The sequence below is a fragment of the Drosophila mojavensis genome, unplaced genomic scaffold (assembly GCF_018153725.1).
Source record: "Drosophila mojavensis isolate 15081-1352.22 unplaced genomic scaffold, ASM1815372v1 contig_136, whole genome shotgun sequence".
Taxonomy (NCBI): domain Eukaryota; kingdom Metazoa; phylum Arthropoda; class Insecta; order Diptera; family Drosophilidae; genus Drosophila; species Drosophila mojavensis.
This window is the reverse complement of record NW_025318667.1, coordinates 18770848-18795494: the sequence shown is the minus strand read 5'-3', so window position 1 is coordinate 18795494 and position 24647 is coordinate 18770848. Positions and strand designations below refer to the sequence as shown.

The 24647-nt window shown below is 45.1% G+C and overlaps 4 protein-coding genes across 15 annotated transcripts in view; 2 read left to right on the top strand and 2 right to left on the bottom strand.

Annotated features, from left to right (window-relative positions):
• LOC6584206 (uncharacterized protein CG43867) overlaps positions 1-12102 on the top strand; it is a 136503-nt gene extending 124401 nt beyond the window's left edge. For 4 of the 12 annotated variants that reach the window (XM_044011569.1, XM_032732523.2, XM_015161315.3 and 1 more), the window contains 9 exons: positions 1193-2669; positions 3910-4310; positions 4383-4805; positions 4861-5143; positions 5212-5324; positions 5396-5605; positions 7843-7938; positions 8143-8484; positions 8769-12102. In XM_044011569.1, the coding sequence (XP_043867504.1) occupies positions 1193-2669; positions 3910-4310; positions 4383-4805; positions 4861-5143; positions 5212-5324; positions 5396-5605; positions 7843-7938; positions 8143-8484; positions 8769-10106 (4683 nt within the window). In that variant the 3' untranslated portion in view covers positions 10107-12102. The remainder of the gene's footprint in view (positions 1-1192; positions 2670-3909; positions 4311-4382; positions 4806-4860; positions 5144-5211; positions 5325-5395; positions 5606-7842; positions 7939-8142; positions 8485-8768) is intronic. The other 8 variants (XM_044011574.1, XM_032732525.2, XM_044011573.1 and 5 more) reach the window with 7 other exon arrangements.
• A 79-nt stretch (positions 12103-12181) lies between these two features.
• Positions 12182-14274, bottom strand: LOC6584205 (vesicle-trafficking protein SEC22b-B). Its single transcript, XM_015161498.3, has 5 exons — positions 14137-14274; positions 13726-14078; positions 13536-13645; positions 13151-13452; positions 12182-13083 (listed from the first exon to the last, which is right to left on the bottom strand). The coding sequence occupies exons 2-5, from the start codon at positions 13798-13800 to the stop codon at positions 12935-12937; spliced, it is 636 nt and encodes a 211-aa protein (XP_015016984.1). The 5' UTR covers positions 13801-14078; positions 14137-14274; the 3' UTR covers positions 12182-12934.
• Positions 14275-14822: 548 nt separating this feature from the next.
• Positions 14823-18417, bottom strand: LOC6584204 (coatomer subunit beta). The gene is made up of 7 exons (XM_002009824.4): positions 17941-18417; positions 16584-17887; positions 15863-16518; positions 15637-15798; positions 15301-15574; positions 15134-15239; positions 14823-15076 (listed from the first exon to the last, which is right to left on the bottom strand). The coding sequence occupies exons 1-7, from the start codon at positions 18250-18252 to the stop codon at positions 15011-15013; spliced, it is 2880 nt and encodes a 959-aa protein (XP_002009860.1). The 5' UTR covers positions 18253-18417; the 3' UTR covers positions 14823-15010.
• A 2524-nt stretch (positions 18418-20941) lies between these two features.
• On the top strand, positions 20942-24506 carry LOC6584203 (transferrin). Its single transcript, XM_002009823.4, has 5 exons — positions 20942-21065; positions 21159-21401; positions 22677-23769; positions 23851-24235; positions 24304-24506. The coding sequence occupies exons 1-5, from the start codon at positions 20972-20974 to the stop codon at positions 24403-24405; spliced, it is 1917 nt and encodes a 638-aa protein (XP_002009859.1). The 5' UTR covers positions 20942-20971; the 3' UTR covers positions 24406-24506.
• The last annotated feature ends 141 nt before the right edge of the window (positions 24507-24647 follow it).

Here is a 24647-nt window from a genome sequence, read left to right as displayed (position 1 = left end):
ATTGCCACTTGCCACTTGCCACACGGCCATGAGTGGCAGTCGGCATGCTTCCGGGTTTGCCTTTGTTATCAGTTCAGTTCAGTTCGGTTGTTGGTGACCAGCCCCGGAGGCAACTGCTCAGCTTGGCATGCGAATTGAAGTTGTAAGCCACATGTCCTGTTTTTCCATTGTCTCAGATGCCTTCTCTCTCCCTCTTTCTCCCTCTCTCTCTTTCTCTCTCTCTGTCTGGGCCGTTTTTTCATGACTGTCAGTCGCATTGCTTGGCAAGTGTTGTGTACCCTTAAACATATATACTCCAAGCACACTCCCTGCTTGAGCAAACCCTACCCAGTCTGAGCCCAACTCAGCTCAAGCATTGCTCGCATGCCTGGCTCAACTGCAGCACAGCCCAAGTGCTAAATGGACGCCAAAGTCTCTGCCCCAAATGGCTGCGTTTAATTACACAAGTTTTTGCGCCACTGCGCCTCATAATTTAGCAATGCGCTTGACAGTTCCTTGGCCCGGGGTCTCCGGACTCTTTGCAGCGACCAAGCGCTAGACCAACTCCTTAAGCACATGAGTTTATGAGTTATAACCAGTTGCACGTGAGGCGTCAGTCTGGCAAGGACTGTGTACAAAGGATCTAATTGAACTTAATGTGGCTTTAACATGAGAATAAGCCAACTTAATTTGTGATTGCCTTAACCCGTTATTATTCTACAGTTATTTTAGTTACTTATACAGAGCTCAACTGAGTTCCGATTAATTTTCCTAGCTATTTTCGAACTGGAATTCAAGCGCTTTGCTCGCTCTCTTTCCCTTGCGCAGTTTCCTCAGTTTTACGTCGTCTCCTAATCCTGCACATACGAAACCCACGCAAAAACCAATCCCCAGTTGAATGGAACTTTTTCCATTTGCCATTAACTTGATCCAACTGCTGCCAACTACTTAGCCAAGTCTCTGCCACTACACGGCACAGCTTTGGGAGCAGGTCATACGTAAGCATTAGTCCTGGCTAGAGGACGTTCCGTTTTACAACCGCAGCTTAAAGCAAATTTAATTGAATTTTCTAAAGACTTTTTGCTGCGCCATACGAGAACCGTCTGCAAAAGTTTTTCCCCTTTTTAGTGGAGGGGGTGGGGGTGGGGTTCACATCAAAGTCAAGCCATAGCCATTGCTAACCATGTCCTTTCTCACTCTTGATTACTTACAGGTGCGTGCTATGGAGCAGCGGCTCAGTGAATGGCCAAAGCCCCAAGCACAACAGCAACAACAACAACAGCAGCAGCAGCAGCAGCAACACTCGCAACAGGGCACGGCCACCAGCTCGCCCATACATCAACAGCAGCAACAGGCAATTGCCGCTGCAGCCTTGGCCGCTGCCTGCCAACAGAGCGTCACAGGCACAACAGGCGTGGCCGTAGGCGTGGGCGTGGGCGTGGGTGTTTGTCTGCCCAGCAACGAGGCGGAGAAGACAATTAACTCACTGGAGATACAAGTGGAGGAGCAACGACAGCTGCGCCTGCACGACGCACGCCAGATCGAGGCCAAGGCCGCCAAGATCAAAGAGTGGGTGAACAACAAGCTGCGCGATCTTGAGGAGCAAAATCAACTGTTGCGCGAACAGAACATCAAGTGCAACCAGCAGCTGGAGCTGCTCAAGAATCACATAGCCAATCAGTCGCAGCGCCACAGCATTGTCGGGCCGGTCAGGAATAGCCTGAGCCTGGACGTGCAGGACTTTGCGAGCACGCCGGAAACGCGACGACGCAGCGAGAGCCTCGACCCGCAGGAGATCATTAGCCGGCCATTGACCAGCTCCTATCCACATCATCAGCATCGACGCAATCTCTCCATGGAGCCGCAGGAGCTAGAGCGCAACCTGGTCGCGGCCGTTGACGGCCTCACCCTGGCGCCGCTGTCGAGCATCTCCAGCAAGGCGGCGCAGTCGGCGACGGCCAGCACACGGCCGGACAGCTCCGACACGGACACGGCGCACGACTATGCCGAGATCTATACGCCCTCGTGCGAGAAGCTGCCCGCCTGGATGAAGAATAATCCGGCGCTGATGGCAAGCGGCGGCAACTCGAGCACCACAACGACCACCACCAGCGAATTGGGCGTGCCCAGGCCGCCGACGCCGCCGCTGCATCGCTTCCCCAGCTGGGAGGCGAAGATCTATCAGGTGGCCAACGACGGACTCGCTGGCACCAGCACCGCCGAGAGCAATGCCAGCAATGAGCCGACGCCGGACGTGCAGGAGCACAGTTTGACCCTATCGAATGGACGTGGCACCGCCCCAAGGCATGGCCATGGCCATGGCCACGATGCGAACGGTACACTGGGCAGCAGCGGCACGCCGGGCACGCCCCAGCCGCCGACGCGACAGCAACAAACCGCCAGCGGCGGCTTCTGTGATATATCCGTGCCCGTCTATGCCACGGTGAAGGGGCGTGCCTCACAAATACGCTCGATGCCCTTCACGGGCGACTCGAGCGACGATTCCAGCGATGGCGAGGATCATGCCGTCATGCTGACACACAACTCGCACAACTCCTCCAGCACAGATAATACGGAGACCTCCACATCCGGCAGCGCGTCGAGTCCATCGAAGAGTCTGAAGACCTCCTCCAGCCTGAGCCCAGCCAAGCGCAGCGGCTCCGAGAGCCCCAAGAATGCCAAGGCGCGTGGTATGTACAGTCCAAGACCCACCCCTAGAGACATCTTCTTCTTCTCTCCTCGCACGCGCCCAGTAAAACCAGTAAAGCGTAAAGGTAGCGGTAGCGGTATCTGAACATTGAACCACTGCAACAGCAACACCAACAGCACTAACCCAACAACCACACACAAACTCCAACTCCAAACACTAACACACACAAGCTAATAACAATAATAAAAAAAAAAAAGAGTATGATTTTCCTTTTGATTAACAGCTCTGCATTTGCTTACATCATGTATTATTAAATTTTGAAGTATTTTACAACACTTCAAATATATTTAATTTATATTTATATTTATATATATATATTTTCCATCATTTTCTTTGATTGTATATTAAGTTACTTTATTTATTAATTTTATTTTTTATATGTCTATATATTTTTTTAGTTCCCTTGACTGTAAGTTTAGTTATTCATTTTTTTAATTTATTTTATTTATAAATGTATGTATATAAATTTTTATTTTTAAAATAAGCGTTGAGTTTATATCAAGCAATAACTTTGATGTTTTGATTTTTTTTTAATTTTTTTTATTTATTTTTTTTTTATTATTTTATTAATTTTGTAATTCTTTTGAATATATATTTAGTTATTTATTTATTTTAATTTAATTTATCATATTTATTTTATTTTTTTTTAATATGCGCTCTATTCATATCGTGGCAGTCGCTATTGATAATTTCCTTTCATTATATATTTATTTTTTATTTTACTATTTTTTATTTTCTTGATTTATTTATATATATGTATATGTATATATATAAATTTTGAGTCAATTTTTATTTCATTTGTTAATAAGTGTTGAATTCATATAATACAATTGTGGCATATTATGTAATTTGAAAGTACTTAAAATGATTCTATAGAATCCTGCTTCCATTGTGCTTCTCCTCCTATTCCTATATTCCTGAATCCTGTAGCATGAGTAGTTGCTTTGCTATTAGCTCTGCTCCAAGCCCAAGCCCCATATTTGAGTCTTTCCATAATCTACTTTGACAACTAATTTTCAATGGGTATTCTAACAAACTTTGAACTGGTTGCATCTCCTTCCTTGCGCCTCTCCCCTCACCTCCTTGTGTGGTGCTTCCTTATGTTATCATCAATGACCACTCTATTAACCACCATCATTTGCCATTCACCCGCCATTAACTACACACTCGCACACAAACTCGCACACACGCACACTCACTGTCACACACACACACCACAGTCCACACACGTTTAACCACACCACACCAGTCACAGCAACAACAACAAAAGCAACAGCAACAGCAACAACAACAGCAACAACAACAACACCATTATCAGCATCATCACACGCTGCCGCACCCGCAGGCGCCGGCATTGGCGCCCGTGCACAATGTACAGAGCACGCTGCCACGCCTACATACGCCCACAACTGGCGCGCAGCTGACGCAACTGCGCGTGAGCCCTCACATGCGTGGCACAGTAATTTCAGATCTTTCCTTTGAATCAGGCCTCTCCGACGACTACGCCCTGCCCCCCGATGCTGTCTCCGAATCGACCTGCATGGATGCCTCGATGCCGTCGCTGCTAATGCGTCAATCCTACGTGGACTCGCCGAGCAAGAAACTCGAATCGCTCGAGAAAGTGAGCATTGTGTGATTTCTTCTAATATCGGACATACCAAACAGTAACCATCTCTCTCTCTCTCTCTCTCAGATGGGTCACCTGGCCAAGCTGGGTGGCAAACTGAAGACATGGCGCAAGCGTTGGTTCGTCCTGAAGAACGGCACGCTCAACTACTGGAAGAGCCAGCACGATGTGCAGCGCAAGCCACAGGGCCAGATCCTGCTGGACGAGGCCTGTCGCATCAGCCGGGCAGAGGGTGCCTCTACCTTCGAGATAGATACGGGCAAAAAGGTCTACTACCTGACCGCCGACTCGCACGCCACCATGGACGACTGGATACGCGTGCTGCAGAACGTGCAGCGTCGCAATGCCACCAAATTGCTGCTCAGCCGGGACGATCAGAAGCCCACGGTGCAGGGCTGGGTGACCAAGGTGAAGAACGGCCATGCCAAGAAGTGCTGGTGCGTGCTCCTGGGCAAGATGTTCCTCTACTTCAAGGCACCCGCTGAGACGGTGAGTGTGGAGGCTGCAAAGGTGATCCTATCTAATCCCATATCATTCCCCACAGAATCCTTTGGGTCAAATAAATATGCGTGATGCACGCGTGGAGGAGGTCGAGCACGTGTCCGACTCCGACTCGGAGGAGCGCGAGGATGCCGCACAGGATCAGGCACGCCTCACCGTGGCCATCTACCCGGCCCATCAGGGCCCCACGTATCTGATTCTATCCGGCAAGCCGGAACGCGACAACTGGCTATATCATCTGACCGTCGTCTCGGGCGGCGGGCCCAGTGCGGGCACACAGTACGAGCAGCTGGTGCAGAAGCTCATGGAAACTGACGGTGATCCAAGTGAGTAATGCTTGCAGCTCCATCTGAGATCGAGTGTTTCATAAAGTCCTCCGTTTGTCACTCTGTAGACTGCGTGCTCTGGCGTCATCCCATATTGCTGCACACCAAAGATACGATCACAGCTCCCCTATCCTCCATGCACACGGAGACCATGCAGCCGGAGGCTATAAAGCTATTCAAGGTAAGCTCAACTGCCGATTCCCCCGATTCTCTGACCTTTGTAACTAATAAATCCCATTCTGCCCGCCACAGAGCATTCAGCTGTTTATGTCCGTGGCCGTCAATCAGCCGGGCATCGATTACCATGTGGTGCTCGCCCAAAATGCGCTGCAGCATTGCCTGGATATGCCGGAGCTGCAGACCGAAATGATCTGCATTCTGATAAAGCAAACCTCCCGACATATGGGCCAGAAACTAAGTGTCGGTGTCCAGGTAAACAAGAAACTGGGCAAGCAAACGCGCGTAAGTTTTTCAGTTGCAAAGCTTCTTATCATTCAAAAAGCTCTTTTAGTTGTACTCCCCATTCTCCCTTTAACTTTCTAACTTTCTAGTTTTCTTATAATTTCCGTAACATTCCCTCATCTAATCCCATTACTAACTTGTTGTGTACATGACTCGCACGTGGCTCCATCATTCCTATTCCGCATCGGAATAAAAGCTCTACGCTCGCGATTCGTTATGTTTCCCAAATTCTGAACTATCGCCACAGAAGAATTCAGCTCATGTACATATATCCCCCATCATGTTATATAACTTCATTCTAATTAAGAAAAGACTTCGAAAAGCTTCTCTCTTTAAAGCGTTACGTAACCAAAACAAAAAGTCTATCCAACTAGGTATCGTATGTGAAGTACTACCCAACTTTTGTAATCTACTGCTTTGTTTTTAATTGCTTATCAAAAAATTCATCGCTTTGGTACAACCATCAGCAACATTTGGCCAGCTACAAAAAGCTTTGCTTACATTTAAAAGCTTACGATCGAAATAATGAATAATCAATACGTTTAACCTACATACATACATACCTATAAGACATGCCTATTAACATTAACATTAACATAACATATACTTTAACATTCATATTAACTTTAACATACTCATTGACACACCTTAGCATTATTTCTTATATATCTCGTTTTCTGCATGTCTCTGATTGATATTTATCGATCCCAATTGTTGTTCGATTATTCTTGTCCTTTCCCCTCTTTGTGCATTGTTTTCGTTTATATTTCAAGTAGTTGAACAGACAATAAATTTCCCCCATAACTGTCATACTATATCTATACTCAACTATCTGTATGTGTACACATATCCACATACATGCTCAAGTACTTATACATATTTAGCTTTCAAGGCAAAGCCAACACCATGAAAATTGTTTCCATGTGTTTAGTTTGATCTAATTATTGTTGATTCGTTATCATTGTATAAAGTATTTGCTGTAAATTTCTAACATACTCTACAACATACTTTACAAACACACTTCACTCGAAAACCAACATACATACATACATACATACAAACATACATACATACAAATACATGAATACGTACTCTTTTCCAGAAAACAAGTTAGAAAACTGCATCTTCGGCTGCCCGAAGCTTTCAGACCCTTGTTGAATTTTGTCTGATCCTTTAACAATATAATAAATAATAGTCGATTGCTTTTAAATTTACGTATGAAAAACCTCTATGAGAAGGAATTTTCTTGAAGATCTTTGAGAAATTTAATTTTGAAAAACTATCAAACTTGTTTGTCTCAAATGACAAGCATTTAAAGTCTAAGCTAACTGGACATGCTATGTCCTTCACATATTTAAGCTACAAATATCATTCAAGGAAAACTCGAATACCCTCTCCTAGGCTTTGATTGGGAATCCACTCAATACAGACAAAATAAATAATATTTCAAACTTGTTCTCCCAGTATAGTTATAGACTACTGAGACTCCCTGTCTCCCTTCCCCCCTATATATGTCTCCCTCTCTCTCTCTCTCTTTCTCTCTCTTACTCTCTCTCTCTCTCTCTTTCCTACACAGACTCATTTAATCTCTCTGTATCGAATGCAGCTCGCTCATACGTGCTATCAACTTTGCCGATTAATGCATATCGATCGTGTGCTATCGATTCTTATCGAATCACGCTTAAGTTGGCCACGCATAAGCGCGCTCCACACTTTTAACTGCCTTCTACTCCCCTGATCTAAAGCGTTTTCTAACTCGTTTATGTTTCGCCCCTTTGTTCAATTTGTTCAGTTTACTGCTTTGATTATATTTTTTCAATGGCTTTGAATGTTTCGCATAGAGTTTATTCATTTCTGTTGCCCGTTACGCTTCTTACAAAAAAAAAAAAAAAAAAAAAAAAAACAACAACAAAGAGAACGACTTTTGTATAGCGTGAAATATATATACATTAAGGATACTCTGAAAAAAAAAAAAAAAAAATACACGGAAAAAGACACAAAAACTTCGTTTAATGGCAAACAAAAAATTGATCAGCAAATGTTTTTTGGCTTCTCTTCTATTCTTCTATTATGTTTCGTTTGTTTTTGGTTGTGAAACGATTTCCGTTTCGTTTGTATGTGTATCGAACCAATGTATCCATTACCGTTAACCGATAACCGCAAATACCGAAAATACCAACCGTTTTCCAACACTGTACGTAACCAATTATTGACGACAACGACGACGAAATTTACAGCAACTACTATTGTGCGCCACCCAAAGCCTGTTCACCTGTGATACCCAACAGGCTGGCCAGGCTCAGGCCAACGGCAGTTCGCCCACATCGATACAGGTATGAGGGGAAATTTGTCTTGTCACTCAATAATCGATATACGATAAATATGCGATAAACGATTTGTTAAACGATTGCTTTCAGTTACTGTAGTCAATTGTAGAGTTGCCTAACCCAGACATCTGCCTTATTTATGCACATCTCATTCAACTGATTCTCCACTTGCTCTTTCTCTCTCTGTTTCGCTATTCTACACTGGAGCAGGCTCCCGTCGCGACACCCATCATCGACTGCAAGTCAAATCCGCCCGCCTACAGCTTTGTTCAGGGCTGGCAGCTGCTCGCACTGGCCGTCTCTTTGTTTGTGCCCAAGTCCAGTCGCCTGCTGTGGTATCTCAAGCTGCACTTGTCCCGCAACGCGGACACCAAAACGGAAACTGGCAAATATGCCGCCTACTGCGAGCGCGCCCTGGAGCGCACCCTGAAGAATGGAGGGCGCGAGACGAAGCCATCGCGCATGGAGGTGCTATCCATATTGCTGAAGAATCCATATCATCACTCCCTGCCGCACGCCATACCCGTTCACATGATGAACGCCACGTATCAGGTAAGCAAGCAATATGAACTAGTTCGCCAATTCGGATCATTTTTGGATGGAGAACTATTTATGTGAACCAGTTCACTAGTGCATAAGTCTATCATGAGATAGCACTCTGTTTCGACAATAGTTTATAGAAACAACAACTCTTAATAGTTAAGGACCTCCTTGTGAACTTGTTCATAAGAACACTAGTTTACTTGCTGGTTAGCAGCAGTTACAACTCGTGATGTAAGAACTAGAGTTTAAGATCTTTGAACCAAATACTGAACAAGTTCATTTATCATCTTCAGGTGGTTTCCTTTGACGGCTCCACCACCATCGAGGAATTCCAAACAACGTTGGCCCAGGAGCTGGGCACCCGCGATGCCAACAACGGCTTCTGTCTGTTCAGCGATGATCCGATTGAAAAGGATCTGGAGCACTATCTGGAGCCGCTGGCCAAGCTGTGCGATGTGATCAGCAAATGGGAGACGGCGCTGCGTGAGAAGGGCTCCGGAAAGTTCGAGAACTCGCGCGTCATCCAGCTGAGCTACAAGAACCGGCTCTACTGGAAGCACACCATCAAGTGCGAGACGGACAAGGAGCGGCTGCTGCTCTGCTACCAGACCAATGCGCAGATCGTGCAGGGCCGGTTTCCGCTCTCGCGTGAGCTGGCCCTGGAGCTGGCCTCGCTGATGTCGCAGATCGACATGGGCGACTACTCGCACGAGAAGTCGCGCGACGTGGGCCTGAAGGCGCTGGACAAGTTCTATCCGTATCGCTACCGGGACGCCCTCGGCGCCGATCAGCTGAAGGATGTGCAGGAGCTACTCATATCCAAGTGGACGCTGCTCAAGGGCCGCTCGACGCTGGACTGTGTGCGCATCTATTTGACCTGCTGCCGCAAGTGGCCCTACTTCGGCGCCTGCCTGTTCCAGGCGAAGCCACGCCAGTGCGAGCCGCACACCGCCGCCGGCACGCCCGTCGCCTGGCTGGCCGTCGCCGAGGATGCGCTCAACGTGCTCGAGCTGTCGACGATGGCACCCGTGGCGCGCTATCCCTACAGCACGGTGATGACATTCGGTGGCTGCCAGGATGACTTCATGCTGGTCGTCTCGCACGACGACGGCACCCTGGCCGGCGGCTGCGAGCAGAAGCTGCTCTTCGCCATGAGCAAGCCGAAGATCTTGGAGATAACGCTGCTCATTGCGGACTACATGAATGCGCTGGGCCACACCGTGCCGGGCACACCGCAGATGAATTCGCTCACGCGCAACGGATCGCATCGCTCGCTGCGCACCTCCCAGCGACCGGGCGTCGGCGTTGGTGGCGTTGGCGGCGTCGCGGGGCTCACGGCAGTCGGCGCAGCTGGCAGCATCACAGGCTTCTCCACAAATGCCACCACCACGGCCCACAACACGCTCAACTCGCACGCCACCCACACGCTTAACTCCACGCACTCGCACACGCTCAGCAGCTCGCACCATGCGGGCGGTACTGGCGGTAGTGGCGGTGCCGGCACCGGTGGTGGCAGCCACCAGGGCACGCTCAACTCGCAGTCGGGTGGCGGCCATCATCAGCATCACCATCATCATCCGCATCAGCCGGATATACTGAAGAGCACGCCGGATCATCAGCGCATCAAGTGAGCCGCGCCCAGGGGCGGGGCGTGTACAGAAGTGCATAAATAAGACAGACAGAGGAGATGCATCTATAAGTAGATATATACAACATATAGTATATATATATGTATCTAGGTAACGCCGTGCTGTACTGTACTGTACTTTGCGCGCTTCTCAACACTAAACAAGAACGTTCTTTCCTAAGCTAAGCTAATAACGGTACTCGTACTCTAAAGCCCATACAAGCGTATATTGTAAACAGAACTTTTTTTTTTTTGAATAGCCTTAAGTCGTACCCCACGTCAGGTACAAGCATATACTATACATGCATATACATACACACATATGTATATGCATACATATATTCATTCTGTGTGTCTCTTCAACGAATTTTCTTTTGTGATTTTCTTTTGTACAGCAGTTTGTGCAAATCGCGTTTCAGCACCTTCTTCTTGTTCTATTCGTTTTCACTATTTTACTCTCTCACCTATGTATACTCGTATTGTACTATATACACACACCTTTATATATATACACACATATATATATATATATATATATATAGATATATCCGATATTCTTGCTAATTAATGCTTCGTCACGAATCTCACTTTGTCCCTCCATGCTCAAAAACTGCCTTTTGAATGTAGATGATGAAGAAGAAGATGTAGAGAACAAAACCAAGATAATGAAACAAGCCAAAAACAACAACAACAACAAGAACAAAATTAAGCTGAAATTGCAATAATTTGCATCAGGGTTTACCCTAGAGCAAAAGGGTTGAAGAATTAACAATTGTATAACCATATTTTGTATAGTGTTTTTCATGTCCAGACATAGGATACAATTTTTTTTTTTTTTTTTTTTTATTAAAATATTTTTTTTTCACAACTTTTTTTTTAAGATAAACGAAAGTGAGGAATTAGATAACGTAGAGCATAGGCATAGATGGCATAGAGACTAAACATTATCATTATGGCTTCTAGAGAGAGCACTTGATATATTAATGTTGTCTACATAGTTACGGTGCGAAGGGAAGTGTTTGTATTGAATATTTATATATATGTATATCATATCCATGTTTTATTTTTGAAATATCATCATTGTACGATTCCTAATTTGCATAATGTATTTTTGAAATCAGCTCATTTCACAGCAAAGTAGGTTTTTTATTCAAATGTTAACAAATCAAAAGAAATGAAATTAAATACAAATATTTATATAAGTAAAATAGTAAAAAACAAAACAACAAGAATAGCCAACCGAACACAGCCAGAGCTTCTAGTGACAAACAACATAAGAAACTTAAGCGAAAATAGAAATTCCAATTGATATACAACATAGAAACGTTCTTTTGTAATTTATACAAAGGAAACGTCCAAAGAAACAAGACACAAAATTTAATAATGAAAACGACAACAAACATTTATTGTATACAAAATATTGAGATTTATATATTGTAGTAAAAACCAATTTTCCTAGTAAGTTATACACTAACGCAATCAAAGAAAATACAAAATTGCCGTAAAACAATAAATTAACACCAAATAGCACTCCAGCTGCTGCTCCCTGTCGATTGGCCGTTTTTACTAAGTATTTGTCAAAGCACTTTCGAATATTGTTTCATGTTTTCTGTTTTGTTCTGTTCTGTTTCGAAAGAACTTATAATATATCATATATAGTATATACACGTACACACACACACACACACACATACACACACATTTATATATATACATATATTTAACGAATGAAAATTATACAAGCATTATATAACTGTGTAAATGGCAACAGCGCATTTTTTTCCTAATTGTAAAAATTTGATATTAAAAATTTATATGCAAAATCGCAAAAATAAAAACAAAAGCAAAATAACAAAAGGCGACATTCAACTAGTATATATAAATATACATGCATAAACATTTGTCAGCGCATATATGGCAAGGAATAGGCGAATATATCAACACTCCAAAACAAAGGAAATAAATATATATATATATATATAAAGGAAAAATTAATCATTAAAATCGAACTTGCAGTTTTAATCTCGGGAATGCGAATTGGTATGGGTAATATATGTATGAACTCAAATTGTTCAATAATTTGTTTGAAATTGCCTAATATAGTATTTTATTGATATCCATCATTAGTCATAGTGATGATTAGCATCATATACAAGCTATTTATACACACATTTGTTTGGGCTTACGATAATTTACAAAAGTTTCCTTTGCCTGTGGGCCGGCTCCATAAACAGATAAATACAGTATATAAAACTAATTTTGTCCATTACTCTCACTCTCCCTCCCTTTCTCTTTCTCGCTGCTGCATGCCAGATAATGATGTTAAGCAAGCCAATTAAATATATGAACAAGTGTCATAAACCGTAGTCAGTATATTATCGCCGTTTTATGGAGTTGTTGCTCGCCTCTCTTTGGGAGTGTGTGTGTGTGTATGTGTGTGTTTCAGTGTTCGCATGTGTATGTTTTGGAAATAAAAGGTAGTTTAAACCCACAACGCAAGGTATAAATTGAAGCAAGCAGCGGGGCAGCGTGTCAAAATTATGTGCCCCCCCATTCAGTGGTTATTATTATCTAGGTTGTTGTTGCTGCTGCAGCTGCTGCTCTTGTTGTTGTTGTACAAGTACTATATTAAATATTGAAATGTCTTTTGGCCTTTGAAACTAGCAGCACACTGTTGGCGCCACGGCTGCTCCGCTGCTCGTCGTCTATGACGTGTTGAAAGCAACGATGCCAGCGGCACACAACAACGATGAAAGCGTGCCGCCCGAACGAGCCATACATTCATTACATATTGACAACTAACATCTAGTGCGACTAACGTACGTACATATATTACAAAACCCAAAAGTAAAGTATAAACACTAGAAATAGAGTGCCCACGGCGGCCGCCTGGACGTACATTGATTTGCGATTTAATAATTTGGCATCCTTCTTATACTTCTGTGACATCATCGACAAGTTCTGTGTTTTAGTGTCCAGCTCTGCAAGCGATAAGCGCAAGGCATTAGAATTATTTAGTCGACTGATCGCATAGTTCTTTATACGCACCCGCCAAGACAGTGCCACGTTGCAGTACATCGTCAATGTTCTGGACCATTATACGCTGCACATCCTGCAGCTGTGTGTTAATGTTGCTTATATTGCGTCTGCGGTCTGTCAGTTGTTTTTTCGCCTTCTGTATGTACACGTCGAACTCGATGAAGGCGTAGGGGCGTGTCACCGAATTGACACGCCGGCCGTAGTTCGTATGAAACTCCTGTGCCAGATCCTCCAGATAGTTGAATGCCAAACGCTTCGAATACATTTTATCAACCATCACCAAGTAGCAAACATCGTTCTCGATAAGATAGCTGTGCGAGTGCGAGGTCAAGTCAAGGCGATTAAATCAAACGATGATTCAATGTTGGCAAATATTTCAACATTCGCAACTTACTGAAATAAATATGGTCCTGTTTCGATGCTGCTGCGCGCTGGCGAGTGTGTGCCCAGCTTGCGAAATAGCATTTTCGCTTGATTTTGATAATCCAAGATGCTACGACCGCTCTAATGCACAAAAAGTGAAAGTGTTATAGTTTTATAAAACTGTAAATGTGCATATACATGTGTGTGTGTGTGTGACGCACCTGCTCGTCGTCCTGCATGGTGCCCACCAGTGGCAGACCATCAATGACCCGGGCAATCATCGTCAGCAGCGCCATCGTTTAGCCTGTGTCCTTTGCTCTCTGCTCTCTGGGACTGGGGTAATATCAATTGGAAATGTTTGTGTGCGTGTGTGTGTGTGTGTGTGTGGGTCTATGTTGCTTAATGCGCGACTGTGGCCACGGCTACAGTTTAGTGCGGCTGGCTTTCCACTTCGTTTATTGTTGCCGCGGCCGCTACTCCCCACTTTTGGCCGCTGTGTCCGTTGGAATCAGTTGTTGTTTTTGTTGTTGCTTTCAAATTGGCAACTTTCATTTAGAGTCTGAAATACTGAAAACTGTGTGATTGTTGAAATAAGTAGCCCTGCACACTGTGCCCAAATTTCGTATCCTTACCCAAATGACTGTGATGCTATTTTGTTGGCGAAATCACGATTTCGTACATCGCCCGATATATTTATGGAACTATGTTGTGTGAGGGTAAATGAATTCGTGTTTTTGTATTTCTTGAAACACGTCAGCGGCTAGCGCTGGACCTGTCAAAGCACGATGCATCAACAACAATCGTTAAAGCGTGTATCGATGTGTGCGATAGTATCGATAGCTGGCCAGGCGCCTTTTTGATGTAGCTATCGAAATTTCAAATTTAAAGAAAATAAATACACATTATGCAATTCACATAAATGAATAAAATAGCTTAAATTTATACTTAATTTAGTGGACGAAACTTCGCGGCCAATACTTTATTGGATTTGGCCGTTAAGTTAATCACACAAAATCTGATTTAAAATGCTGACGTGACATGTGAAAAATGTTGAAATTGAAATTTCCCACAGTATTTTATCTATTAGTTTATGAAGAGCACTTCAATTTTTATTCTAGTTGATGAAGAGCACTTCAATAATTTTTTTTTTTATCAAAATAAAAGCCAAAGTCTACCATTTTATATAAATACACCGTTTATGTTTAGCTGTGTATGAAAGCATTTCATTATTTGCTATCTCGCTCTATTTAACAACGAATTCCGTGTTCATGTATCTCCTGTCTCTGTCGCACAATGCAAGTATAATAAATATACGAAGTTTGGGGCGGTTAACTTTATTAAATAAGTATATAATTGCATGCATAATCATAATATGTATGTAATAGGCTGTTGTGGTCTGCTTTTATTCAAAATCAGGCGGAATGCAGGCCGTGGCTCGGCCACCTCTTAAATAAGCTTGAAGTTCTTGTGCTGACTCCTGCTGTTGCTTATACTGCTGCTGATTAACTAGGCGGCCTGCACCGATTGCTTCTGTGAGGAGCTAATCTTATCGCCTAGGCTAAGTGCCATGCCCTGAAAGAAAAAGGAATCATTAAGGTGTGACAAATATGCTGGAGGAGCCACACTTGCCTGGCTCTTGGCGCGAATACGTATGTGGCCAGTTACTTTCGAGTCGGGATCATCGACAGGCTTCTCAATGCTCAGATTGGCAAGAGCGTTCTCTCCAAAGATGGACCTGTTAGAATGCGAATCGTTAGACTGGACAGCAACAGAGTGAATGGCAATGCGATTCGTACTTGGCATACATGTTGGCGGCCATGAAGCCGCATTGGCCGGAGAGCGCCTTCTCGGGCGTCAGGCACTTCATGTTGGTGCTCTTCAACAGGTGCTTGAGGTACTCGTGCAGATCGGTGAAGCTGGTGTTGACGGTTACCTTGTTCTCCCACTCAAAGTCCTGCCACATCTGACGGAACTCGGTGTCCGTGCAGCTGGCCGGAATGATATAATCCATGATGTCAATGTGTATGGTATTGAGTACCACGACGTTGGTGTTCAGCGCCGTGTCGTATACTGCACGATGTGGAATCAGTAATCAGTAAAGGACATAAATGAATCATTCCCACGTCACTTACCTATGTTGCCAAAGATGATGCCATTCTCTGTGGAGGATACCTTCACGTTGGCCTTGATGTTGCAGAAATCGTGAGGCGCCAGCACCACCGGATGCGGACGCTCCACCAGCTTCAGATCGCCCAATGTCGCCAACTCCAATGTGCAGTTCTGCAGCGTATCATCTGGAATATGGACAGATTATAGAAATCTGACCTTTGAAAGGTTTCAGTTAAAAGATCGACTCACTTGTCTGGTTCACAATCAACACGTCCAAGACGATGTCGTACTGGTTGACATTGACGTAGGCCTCGGCATAGACCGGATCGGAGAAGCCAGTTAGCTGGGTGACCTTGTTAAGCTTGTTGTTGGGCGAGGACATGTCGCTGATTTGGGCTGTCTTGGTGCCGGCCAATGCCTGATTCAAGCTGGATTCGAATACGTTCTCGCCCAACTGATTGTCGCGTCCGTTTGAGAGCTGGGCAAACAGCACCGGCGAATCGGGCTGCACCTTGGCCGTGGCGCGCTGCTTCTCCTTCAGCATGCGCTGGTCCTCCTCCGTTTGGGCATCCAGCATCTTGCTGAGTGCGTCGCGGCAGTCGTGCAAAAAGACGCCAACAGCCTCCGGTGTGCGCTCGCTAAGCGTGCGCAGGCAGAGCATGATGCGATCCGAATCATCGTATGTAATCGGCTTGGTGGGGAAGCCAGACTTGCCCAGATGCAAGATGGAGCTCATAATGAGCATGACCTGTGTGGTGAGACGGTTCACTGTGCGCGCATCCGTCACCAGCTCCGCGTAGCGCAACGCCAGTTTGGTCAACGTGGCGGAGAGGGCGGCGCCAAAGAAGAAATCCCCATCCATCAAATATTGGCGGAGTGGTGGTCGCTTCTCCTTCTTGGTTACGCTGCGGGAAAAAGGGCGAACGATGAGGATGGCTGTTGGATATCTGATCCCATTCTGGGTACTTACGGTGCCAGGCTGTAGGCGCTTTGCGTGGCATAGGTGCCATCGGATGTGACCTTGTTACTGCTGTTTGTTGTCTGTTCACCACTGCCGGCTGTGCCCTGTTGTTGTTGCTGCTGCTGCAGCTGCTCCTCGGTCTGGTCGCCGGCGAGGCGACGCTGCTCGGCATCGACCATGGGTATTTCGCCGAGAGTCTGCTGTATGGCTGCAATAACCTCGGGAATCTGTTCACCTTCTACATACTCGCCCAGAATCCAGACGGCGGCACGATGGATCTTTGAGGATTTGATTTGTGGGAAGGCCTCGATCAAATGCTTGATAATAAGTCCGCGCAGAGCCGGGAACTTCTGTATGGCTTCGCGTATAAAGATCAGCACATCGACGGCGGCCAGTTCGTTGGTGTCGGATAGGAACTCCACCAGCACTGGGATGACACTGCTGGCCACATCCGGGAACTTGATGGAGCAGGTGTGGAGGGTGCGCACCAACAGCTGGCGATATTTGCCCGTGTCCTCGTGCTCAACGTTGTGCGTCTTGGCCACCTCCTTCTGCAGCACTTGGATCATTTCGTTGATGTTACGCGAGTAGACCAAGTCCATGGCCAGAGCCAGAGTCTTGCGGCGCACCTCGATGTCCGGGGCAGCCAGGACGCGCAGCACGTCCATCACCAGGTCCTGCATGACCTTCTCCATGTTCTCGTTCTCCTTCATGGCAATCAGACGGTCCAGCACAATGAGCTTCACATTGTTGTCGCTCTCCTTGACGATCAGCTCGATGTAGCAGCCGGCGGCGGCCTTGATGGCGGTGGGTGCCAGCGAGAGTGTGATCAGCGTACCGGCAGATTCGTAGCGCACTGCATTCGACGATGAGTTGAGTAGATTGTAGATGCAGCGTATGAAGCGCGAGCGCTCGGCGGGATTGGCGTGGCACACCTTGTAAATGAGCTCCACAATGACCAGTTGGAGGATGTCGCCGAAGCTCTGCACCTGATCGATGCACGAGGCCAGAAAGTTGAGGGCACGCTCCTGGTCGGCATGCAGCAGCATGAGGAAGGCGTTGCGCTTGCACGACATGTCCTGCTGTGTGTCAAGGAAGTTGGCAATCAGCTCCGGGCCATCTGGCACCAGCCAGTCGAAGTTCTTGTATATGGTGAAAATGGCCAGTACGGCGTTGCGGCGCACGTACGAGTGGCGATGATCCAGGCAGGCGCGAATGGCCGGCATCAGAGGCTCCAGCAACTCCGGCTCCTTCAGTTTGCACAGAAAACGCAACGTGGAGCCACGCAAGAACTCATTCGGATGTTGCAAGTCCTAGAGGGATAAGGGTCAGTTCATAGTTCTGGCAAAAGCAATGCTGAGCTTACCTTGCGATAGGCATCGCACACGAGTATCATCTCCTGTAGCAACTTGCCATCGGCGGAGGTCTTGGGCACGATTTCCCAGAAAATGAGCAACAGCTTCTTGATCATGTGATTTTGCACGGGCAGCACGAAACGTATGATGGTCATGATGAGGCCCGGATAGCGTTCGCCATTTAGCATCAGCTTGATCACCTTCTTCAGCGTCTCAATTTTCACATTCGTGTCGCCTTTTTCGAGGTCTTGCTTCAGCTGCATCTCGTTCGGCACCTCGAGGTCCGGCGAGTTGATGATCGTGTAACACGGTACTTGGGTCATCTTTGCACCAAACTAAGCGGCAACGCTGTCCACGATTTCTATACGGAATTTGTTATTGAATTGTGTAATTAATTGCCGATTTATTTCACTGTTTGGCTCCCAATATCCAATTCACTTGACGTGTCATTTGTTTCGAGGCAAAAGTTCAGTGTGACCAGCTATATCGGTTTTGACACTTGACAAGTGTGACCGGATTACAGCTGACTAATCGCTTGCGTGTGCCACTCGAGTCGTGCTCAACATCCGCCAGGTGGCGCTATCATATTTGGTGCTGCTAGCGCATGCAGTGCTGCCATTGCGCGGGCAATTCAAATTTGACAATGTGCCATTTATTTGTTCAGCTCAGCTGTAAATAGAAGGAAATTTCTAGAGCAAATCTGATTAGCAAGTTCATTGTGCATACTTTCTTTTTGATTATATTATGCATAACAACAGCAATAAACGGCAATAATTGGATGCGCTGCCCACCTGCCCCCCAATTGCTCAGCTCTGATTAAATTTAAATTGAAAAATTCCCGGTACGTCATTTGGAAAGTCCCGTCGATGCGTTGTGTTTTTCAATTGACCTTTCAGCACAACGTCTGCGATGATATACAAATCAACATATGCCAATATATGACATTAGTTATCTAATCTGCTAAATCATATTATATTATACATATATGCAATGTTGGAGGACTATTATGGATAATTGAAGCCAAGCGCACTTAGTTATACATAGCGTCAGCATTTAATTGGTTCAGCTCGGTGCCCTGTCCAGCAAGTGCACCATTAGTAGGCAGTAATAAAAATAAATGAAATGCATAATTAAATTCTCCCGTTGCGATATATTTAAGAATTACTTTTGTGATCTTGTTTACCCAGACTTTTCCAGCGAATTCTATCAAGCTTCATTTAGAAGTCTACTACCGCCCACCACAGAGCTCAGGCAATTTGTTCAGCTACTATGTATGTATATACTACCTCGCCCCTTCCACGCACCACCCATGGCCCCCCCAGCACGACACGCCCCTGCATTTTAAGTGAATCGCAAAAATTTATATTCGGGAAGGGGCTGCGATGGGATCGTCGGCTGTGAGCTCTACAGAACAGGTTCTACTGACATGCAAATAAATCAATTGTTTGCCTAAGAAAATCACAAAAAATACATTTTAAAAAAAATGAATAAAAAAAAGAACTTCGCATATAATGACAGTGGGTATACATATACATATGTATATGTGTATATGTGGCTGGTTATACTGTAGGTCGGCTCGTCAATTAGTACTCGCCTAGCGGGCGGTAGGCGATAGGCTCAAAAAGGGGGCCGGACGGGTCGGGGGGCGGTGGTTGTGCCCTGTCGCTGACTGGGACCTTAAGTGACATCGTTGCATTAATCCAATAAATACTCAGAAATTATTATACTGTAAGTGCCTAGTGGTCTATGCCTATGCTGCTCTACGGCGATAACCTGTTTAAAAAAACCACATTATAAATACATATAGAATCTATCTATGTTTGAGTGTTGATGCACTTGCAGAAAATAATAGGGAAATAGGGTATTGAAGTGAAATTTAATTTTCAGTTGAAGAACTTTGCAATTGAATATGATTTGCTATATATAAAGACACATATATACCTATGTATGTATGTATTATTACTACTTTTATCTTACTTTTATCTATATTTTAATTATTTTAAGATTTATTTTAATTATTTATTATTTCTACACTTTGAAAACTCAAAGCAATAAATTGAGTATTTTGTTGTTTTATTTTGCAAACTCTACTAAAATTCGTTCAGTGTACATAGGCATATACATATAAATAAAGATATGAACGTGCTCAGCCTTAAACAGTTTGCTGATTCAGCCAATTGGTAGAGGCGAACGGCAAATCAACCGATTTACATTATGCCAAATAGAATTTAAATTGAACTACTTGAATAGTTGAGCAGTTGAATAAATATACATTTGTGTATATACAATATACTCGAAATGTTTGTTAAATATGAATTATTAATTTGATTTTTTAATATCTTTATTGATCACTAATTGTAGCATAGAACTGGCTGTTAAGGCCTGCATAAAACCAACTGGCTAGGCAAGTTTTCTGTGGCTCTGGCTTGAGGTGAATCTGGTTGTTCAACTTTGATCGCTGCCCGATCGTTTGCCTAACTCTACCCAATTGCCCATTTCAGCTGGGATTAGGCACGAAGATACACTAATTATAAGCGCTAGCACGATCATTATCAATTGATCTATAAATTAATACTACATCCAGCCCATGCGCGTGGGCCGATCGACACGCCCTGTCGCTATTTTGTAGCGCAGACCTAAGCTCAGCCGGGAAGAACCCGCGATCGGGCGACGAGTGCCTGAGACGTTGCTATATACGTATCGTTTTAGTTTTTTTTTCTTCTTTTTTTTTGCAGTTGTCGCTTAATGGAAAGATCACCGGCAATCAAAACATTGGCGGGCGTTGCAGTCGAGGCAAAAGAAAAAAAAAAAAAAAAAAAAAAAGAAAGAAAAAATAAACCACACACAACACAACAGAACAAAACAAAACAAAATAAAAGACAACACAACAAAACAGAGCAAACAAACGCGAAAATAATTGCAAATAGAGCAAAAAGCGAGACGAGCTCATCGCAACAGCAGCGACGACCCCTTGTCAGCTGCTAGCCTATAAAAAGCGCCGGCCGGCAAGCCGAGCTCCACAGTTGATCCAAGGCGACTACGATGGCATCAGCGACGATCACACGGATTCTGCCAGCAGTGACGCTGCTGGCGCTGCTGCTCCATGGCAGCTATGCTGCCGACGAGGAGCCCATTTGTAAGCAAACTATCTGAGCATGCATATATGTATATATATTATACAGATCGTGACTAATACACACTTACATATATATGTATATATCTCTTGCAGATCGCTTGTGCGTGCCCCAAATCTATTTCAGTGATTGCCAGAAGCTGCTCGCCGATCCCTCGGAGGCGGGCATTCGCATGGAGTGCGTTGCTGGACGGGATCGTGTCGAGTGCCTCGAACTGATCGAGCAGCGCAAGGCCGATGTGCTGGCCAGCGAGCCAGAGGACATGTACATGGCCTATCATCGCAAGAACGAGGACTATCGCGTCATCTCCGAGATACGCACCCAGGACGACAAGGACGGTGAGTACGATCAATACGATAAGCAGTGCAAGTGAGTGAAACATCCAAGAGACAATTAGATTTGGAGAAATCGAAAAAAAAAAATAAATAAATAAATAAACATCGGACTTGTCTTTTGAAACCAAAAGAAAAAAAAAACAGAAAAAAAATAAATAAAAAAATAATAAAAATACGTATATAGAAGAGAAAAAGAAAAATATGGAAGAGAAAAAGAAAAATATAATAAAAGTGGCATTCAGTTTGAGTTCTTGAAATATAATAGAATATTTTTTATTAAACTTTTTAACTAGAGTTCTGCAAACATATTTTGATATACAGTCGAGTCTCGACTATTTGTAAGCCACTAAATCAAAAATCGCGATAAATCGAAACCAATTCTATCCCTTTGAAAAAGGTTTGTTCTCCATAAGTCTCGAGAGTTGAATTTCCGTGTAAATCGAAAAAAAAAAAAAAACTTATCCACTGGCCGTTTCGAATTATCGGGAGTCGACTGTATTGAAATGTATAAGTTATTTATATTAGAAAAGGCATTGGGAAAGAGAAAATAGAGAAAAGAAAAATTACAAGAAGCGACTTTCAATTTGAGCTCCCAAAATGTCCATATAAACAGAATTTTTTAACTAGATCTGTGTGATAGTTTTTGAAACTATTAAAAACTATAAAAAAAAAACATATAAACATATTATAAAATTAAACAGAACTATAAATTTACTTTATTTCAAAGAAAATTTTCAGTTTGAGATCTTTAAACTGCCATATACAACTAATTATATAGAAAGTCTGTAGATTTTCAAATAAGTCTCAAATGCAACAAAAAATTACTTAAAAAATTCATATTTATGGCTCAAAATTATTCATAATTAAATTATATATGAATTATATACATTTATTTATCCACACATGAATTACATACAAACATTGTCGGGACAAGGAATAGAATAGACCTGAATGCTAGTTCTCCGGCTGCCATAAAGGTCATGTGCTCAAAAACATTTCTATACTCTGAAACTTAGACTTGTTTCTAAAATGATTCAATTTAATTTCATTAAATTTTGTATTTTATTTTGATGATTTAATCGCATTGTTAGTACATTTCATATAAAAATTATTCAAGGTTTCTGATCTGCCGTAATGTTTAAAGTAGCTGATCTGCCTCAACAGATTTTTGATTAAGCTAACTCGCTTCTGATTCGACTCGATTCAAGTCTTTGCTAGGTTTAAGATTTTCGAAACTCGACTTTGTTTTCTTACTCACTTTTTCACATTTACCTACAGCCGACTTCCGCTATGAGGGCATTATCCTGGTGAAGAAATCGTCGGCGATTCACTCGCTGAAGGAGCTGCGTGGCGCCAAGTCGTGCCACACCGGCTTCGGTCGCAACGTGGGCTACAGGATTCCGATTACCAAGCTGAAGAATACGAATGTGCTGAAGGTCTCGGCCGATCCGCAGATCTCGGCCACGGAGCGTGAGCTGAAGTCTCTGTCGGAGTTCTTTTCGCAGTCGTGCCTGGTGGGCAACTACTCGGCGCATCCGGACACGGACCGTCTGCTCAAGAAGAAGTACGCCAACCTGTGCGCCCTGTGTGAGAAGCCAGCTCAGTGCAACTATCCGGACAAGTACAGTGGCTACGATGGCGCCATCCGCTGCCTGGACAAGGGCCAGGGCGAGGTCGCCTTCACCAAGGTACAGTATATCAAGAAATATTTCGGCCTGACCGGCGACGCGACCGCCCCAGCAGCCGAGGGCAAGCCCGAGGACTTTGAGTATCTGTGCGAGGACGGCACACGTCGCCCCGTCACCGGACCGGCCTGTTCGTGGGCCCAGCGCCCCTGGAGCGGCTACATATCGAACGAGCAGGCCGTGCACGGCACTGAGAAGCTCCATCAGCTGCAGTCGCGCCTCGAGCGCTTCTTTAACAATGGCCTGCACGCCGACAACCAGGCGGCGGCCGCCCACCTGCTCATCCAGCCGAATGCCGTCTACCACAGCAAGCAGGAGGCCATCGATCCCAAGGTCTATCTGGAGCGTGCCGGCTACAAGGATGTGATTGAGCGCGATGGCAGTGCCATTCGCAAGCTGCGCCTCTGCGCCCAGCGCGACGCCGAGTTCTCCAAGTGCCAGGCGCTTCATCGTGCCGCCTACGCCCGCGATGCTCGCCCAGAGCTGGAGTGCGTCCAATCCACCGACTGCATCGAGGCGCTGGCCAACAACAAGGCCGACATGCTGGTGGCTACCGCTGCCAGCTATGCCGATGCACGGGAGCACAAGCTCTTGCCGCTGGTCTTCGAGAAGCTGAGGCCCGAGGAGCTGCTCGTGGCCGTTGCCCCGCCCACTCTCAGCCGCGACGACTTGCAGAAGGCGCCCATGTAAGACAGACAGATTGAGTGCGAGCGAGTGAGAGCAAGGCCAGTATTTTCTCTTTCTTTCCTTCTCTTTCCCTTCCTCAGTCACTTTGATGCCACCAGCGAGCGCGCTCGTCTAAGCGCCGCCTTGTTGAACAAGCGCCGCAGCCTGGATTGGTGCAAGATCGAGCCGAGCACGGAGCAGCAGCTGCTGATCGTGCCCGCTAAGCAGCTGGAGCAGCACAAGGACTGGCAGCTTGTCTGCCCCACCCTGGAGCGTCGTCCTGTCACCGACTCCACCAGCTGCAACGTGGAGGTGCAGCTGCCGCGCGCGATCTTCGCCCGCGCCGACACCACGCCCGTCGAGCAGGAGACCATCAAGCATCTGTTCGCCCTCATCTCGGACCGCTTCGGCGCCCACGGCAAGTTCGTCGATGTCTTCGCCCTCTTTGGCGAGTATCAGAAGGGCGAGCAGAATGTGCTCTTCGACGTAAGTGCTCCCCGACCTACCCGTAATGCAATCCATTCATTAATCAATCGGTGTCTCTCCCCCCACAGGACAATGCTGGCGAGCTGGTCACGAAGCTGGAGAGCGACTACCAGAACGAGGCCATCTACAATGACCTACGCTGCGACGCCAACAAGATTGCCAAGCAGTAATCTAAGCGCCGTGGCATCTGCATGTGCAGCCCATTATCAACTATAGCACTATAAAGCATCGTTTTTTTTTTTTTCCTAAATATATACGATTATTATGATAACTTAAAAGAACTTTCAATTGAGCTGACGGGCAGAAGCTGGAAAGGGGAAGAGCCTTCAGGTAGTTCAAGATCTTTAATAAAAAAATCTGCATATTTTTTCTCATATTCTTGAGAAGCCTAATGAAAATGTAGAGATTGTCA

What these genes read in the sequence shown, in the direction of transcription:
- LOC6584205 (XM_015161498.3), bottom strand. Translation starts at nt 13,800, where the DNA reads ATGGCGCTGCTGACGATGATTGCCCGGGTCATTGATGGTCTGCCACTG. An exon ending in CCATGCAGGACGACGAGCAG is followed by an intron (nt 13,646 to 13,725) that starts GTGCGTCACACA and finishes TTTGTGCATTAG; the next exon opens with AGCGGTCGTAGCATCTTGGA. An exon ending in ACAGGACCATATTTATTTCA is followed by an intron (nt 13,453 to 13,535) that starts GTAAGTTGCGAA and finishes GCACTCGCACAG; the next exon opens with CTATCTTATCGAGAACGATG.
- LOC6584204 (XM_002009824.4), bottom strand. Translation starts at nt 18,252, where the DNA reads ATGACCCAAGTACCGTGTTACACGATCATCAACTCGCCGGACCTCGAG. An exon ending in TGTGCGATGCCTATCGCAAG is followed by an intron (nt 17,888 to 17,940) that starts GTAAGCTCAGCA and finishes TTATCCCTCTAG; the next exon opens with GACTTGCAACATCCGAATGA. An exon ending in AGCGCCTACAGCCTGGCACC is followed by an intron (nt 16,519 to 16,583) that starts GTAAGTACCCAG and finishes TTTTTCCCGCAG; the next exon opens with CGTAACCAAGAAGGAGAAGC.
- LOC6584203 (XM_002009823.4), top strand. Translation starts at nt 20,972, where the DNA reads ATGGCATCAGCGACGATCACACGGATTCTGCCAGCAGTGACGCTGCTG. An exon ending in TGCCGACGAGGAGCCCATTT is followed by an intron (nt 21,066 to 21,158) that starts GTAAGCAAACTA and finishes TATCTCTTGCAG; the next exon opens with ATCGCTTGTGCGTGCCCCAA. An exon ending in CACCCAGGACGACAAGGACG is followed by an intron (nt 21,402 to 22,676) that starts GTGAGTACGATC and finishes ATTTACCTACAG; the next exon opens with CCGACTTCCGCTATGAGGGC.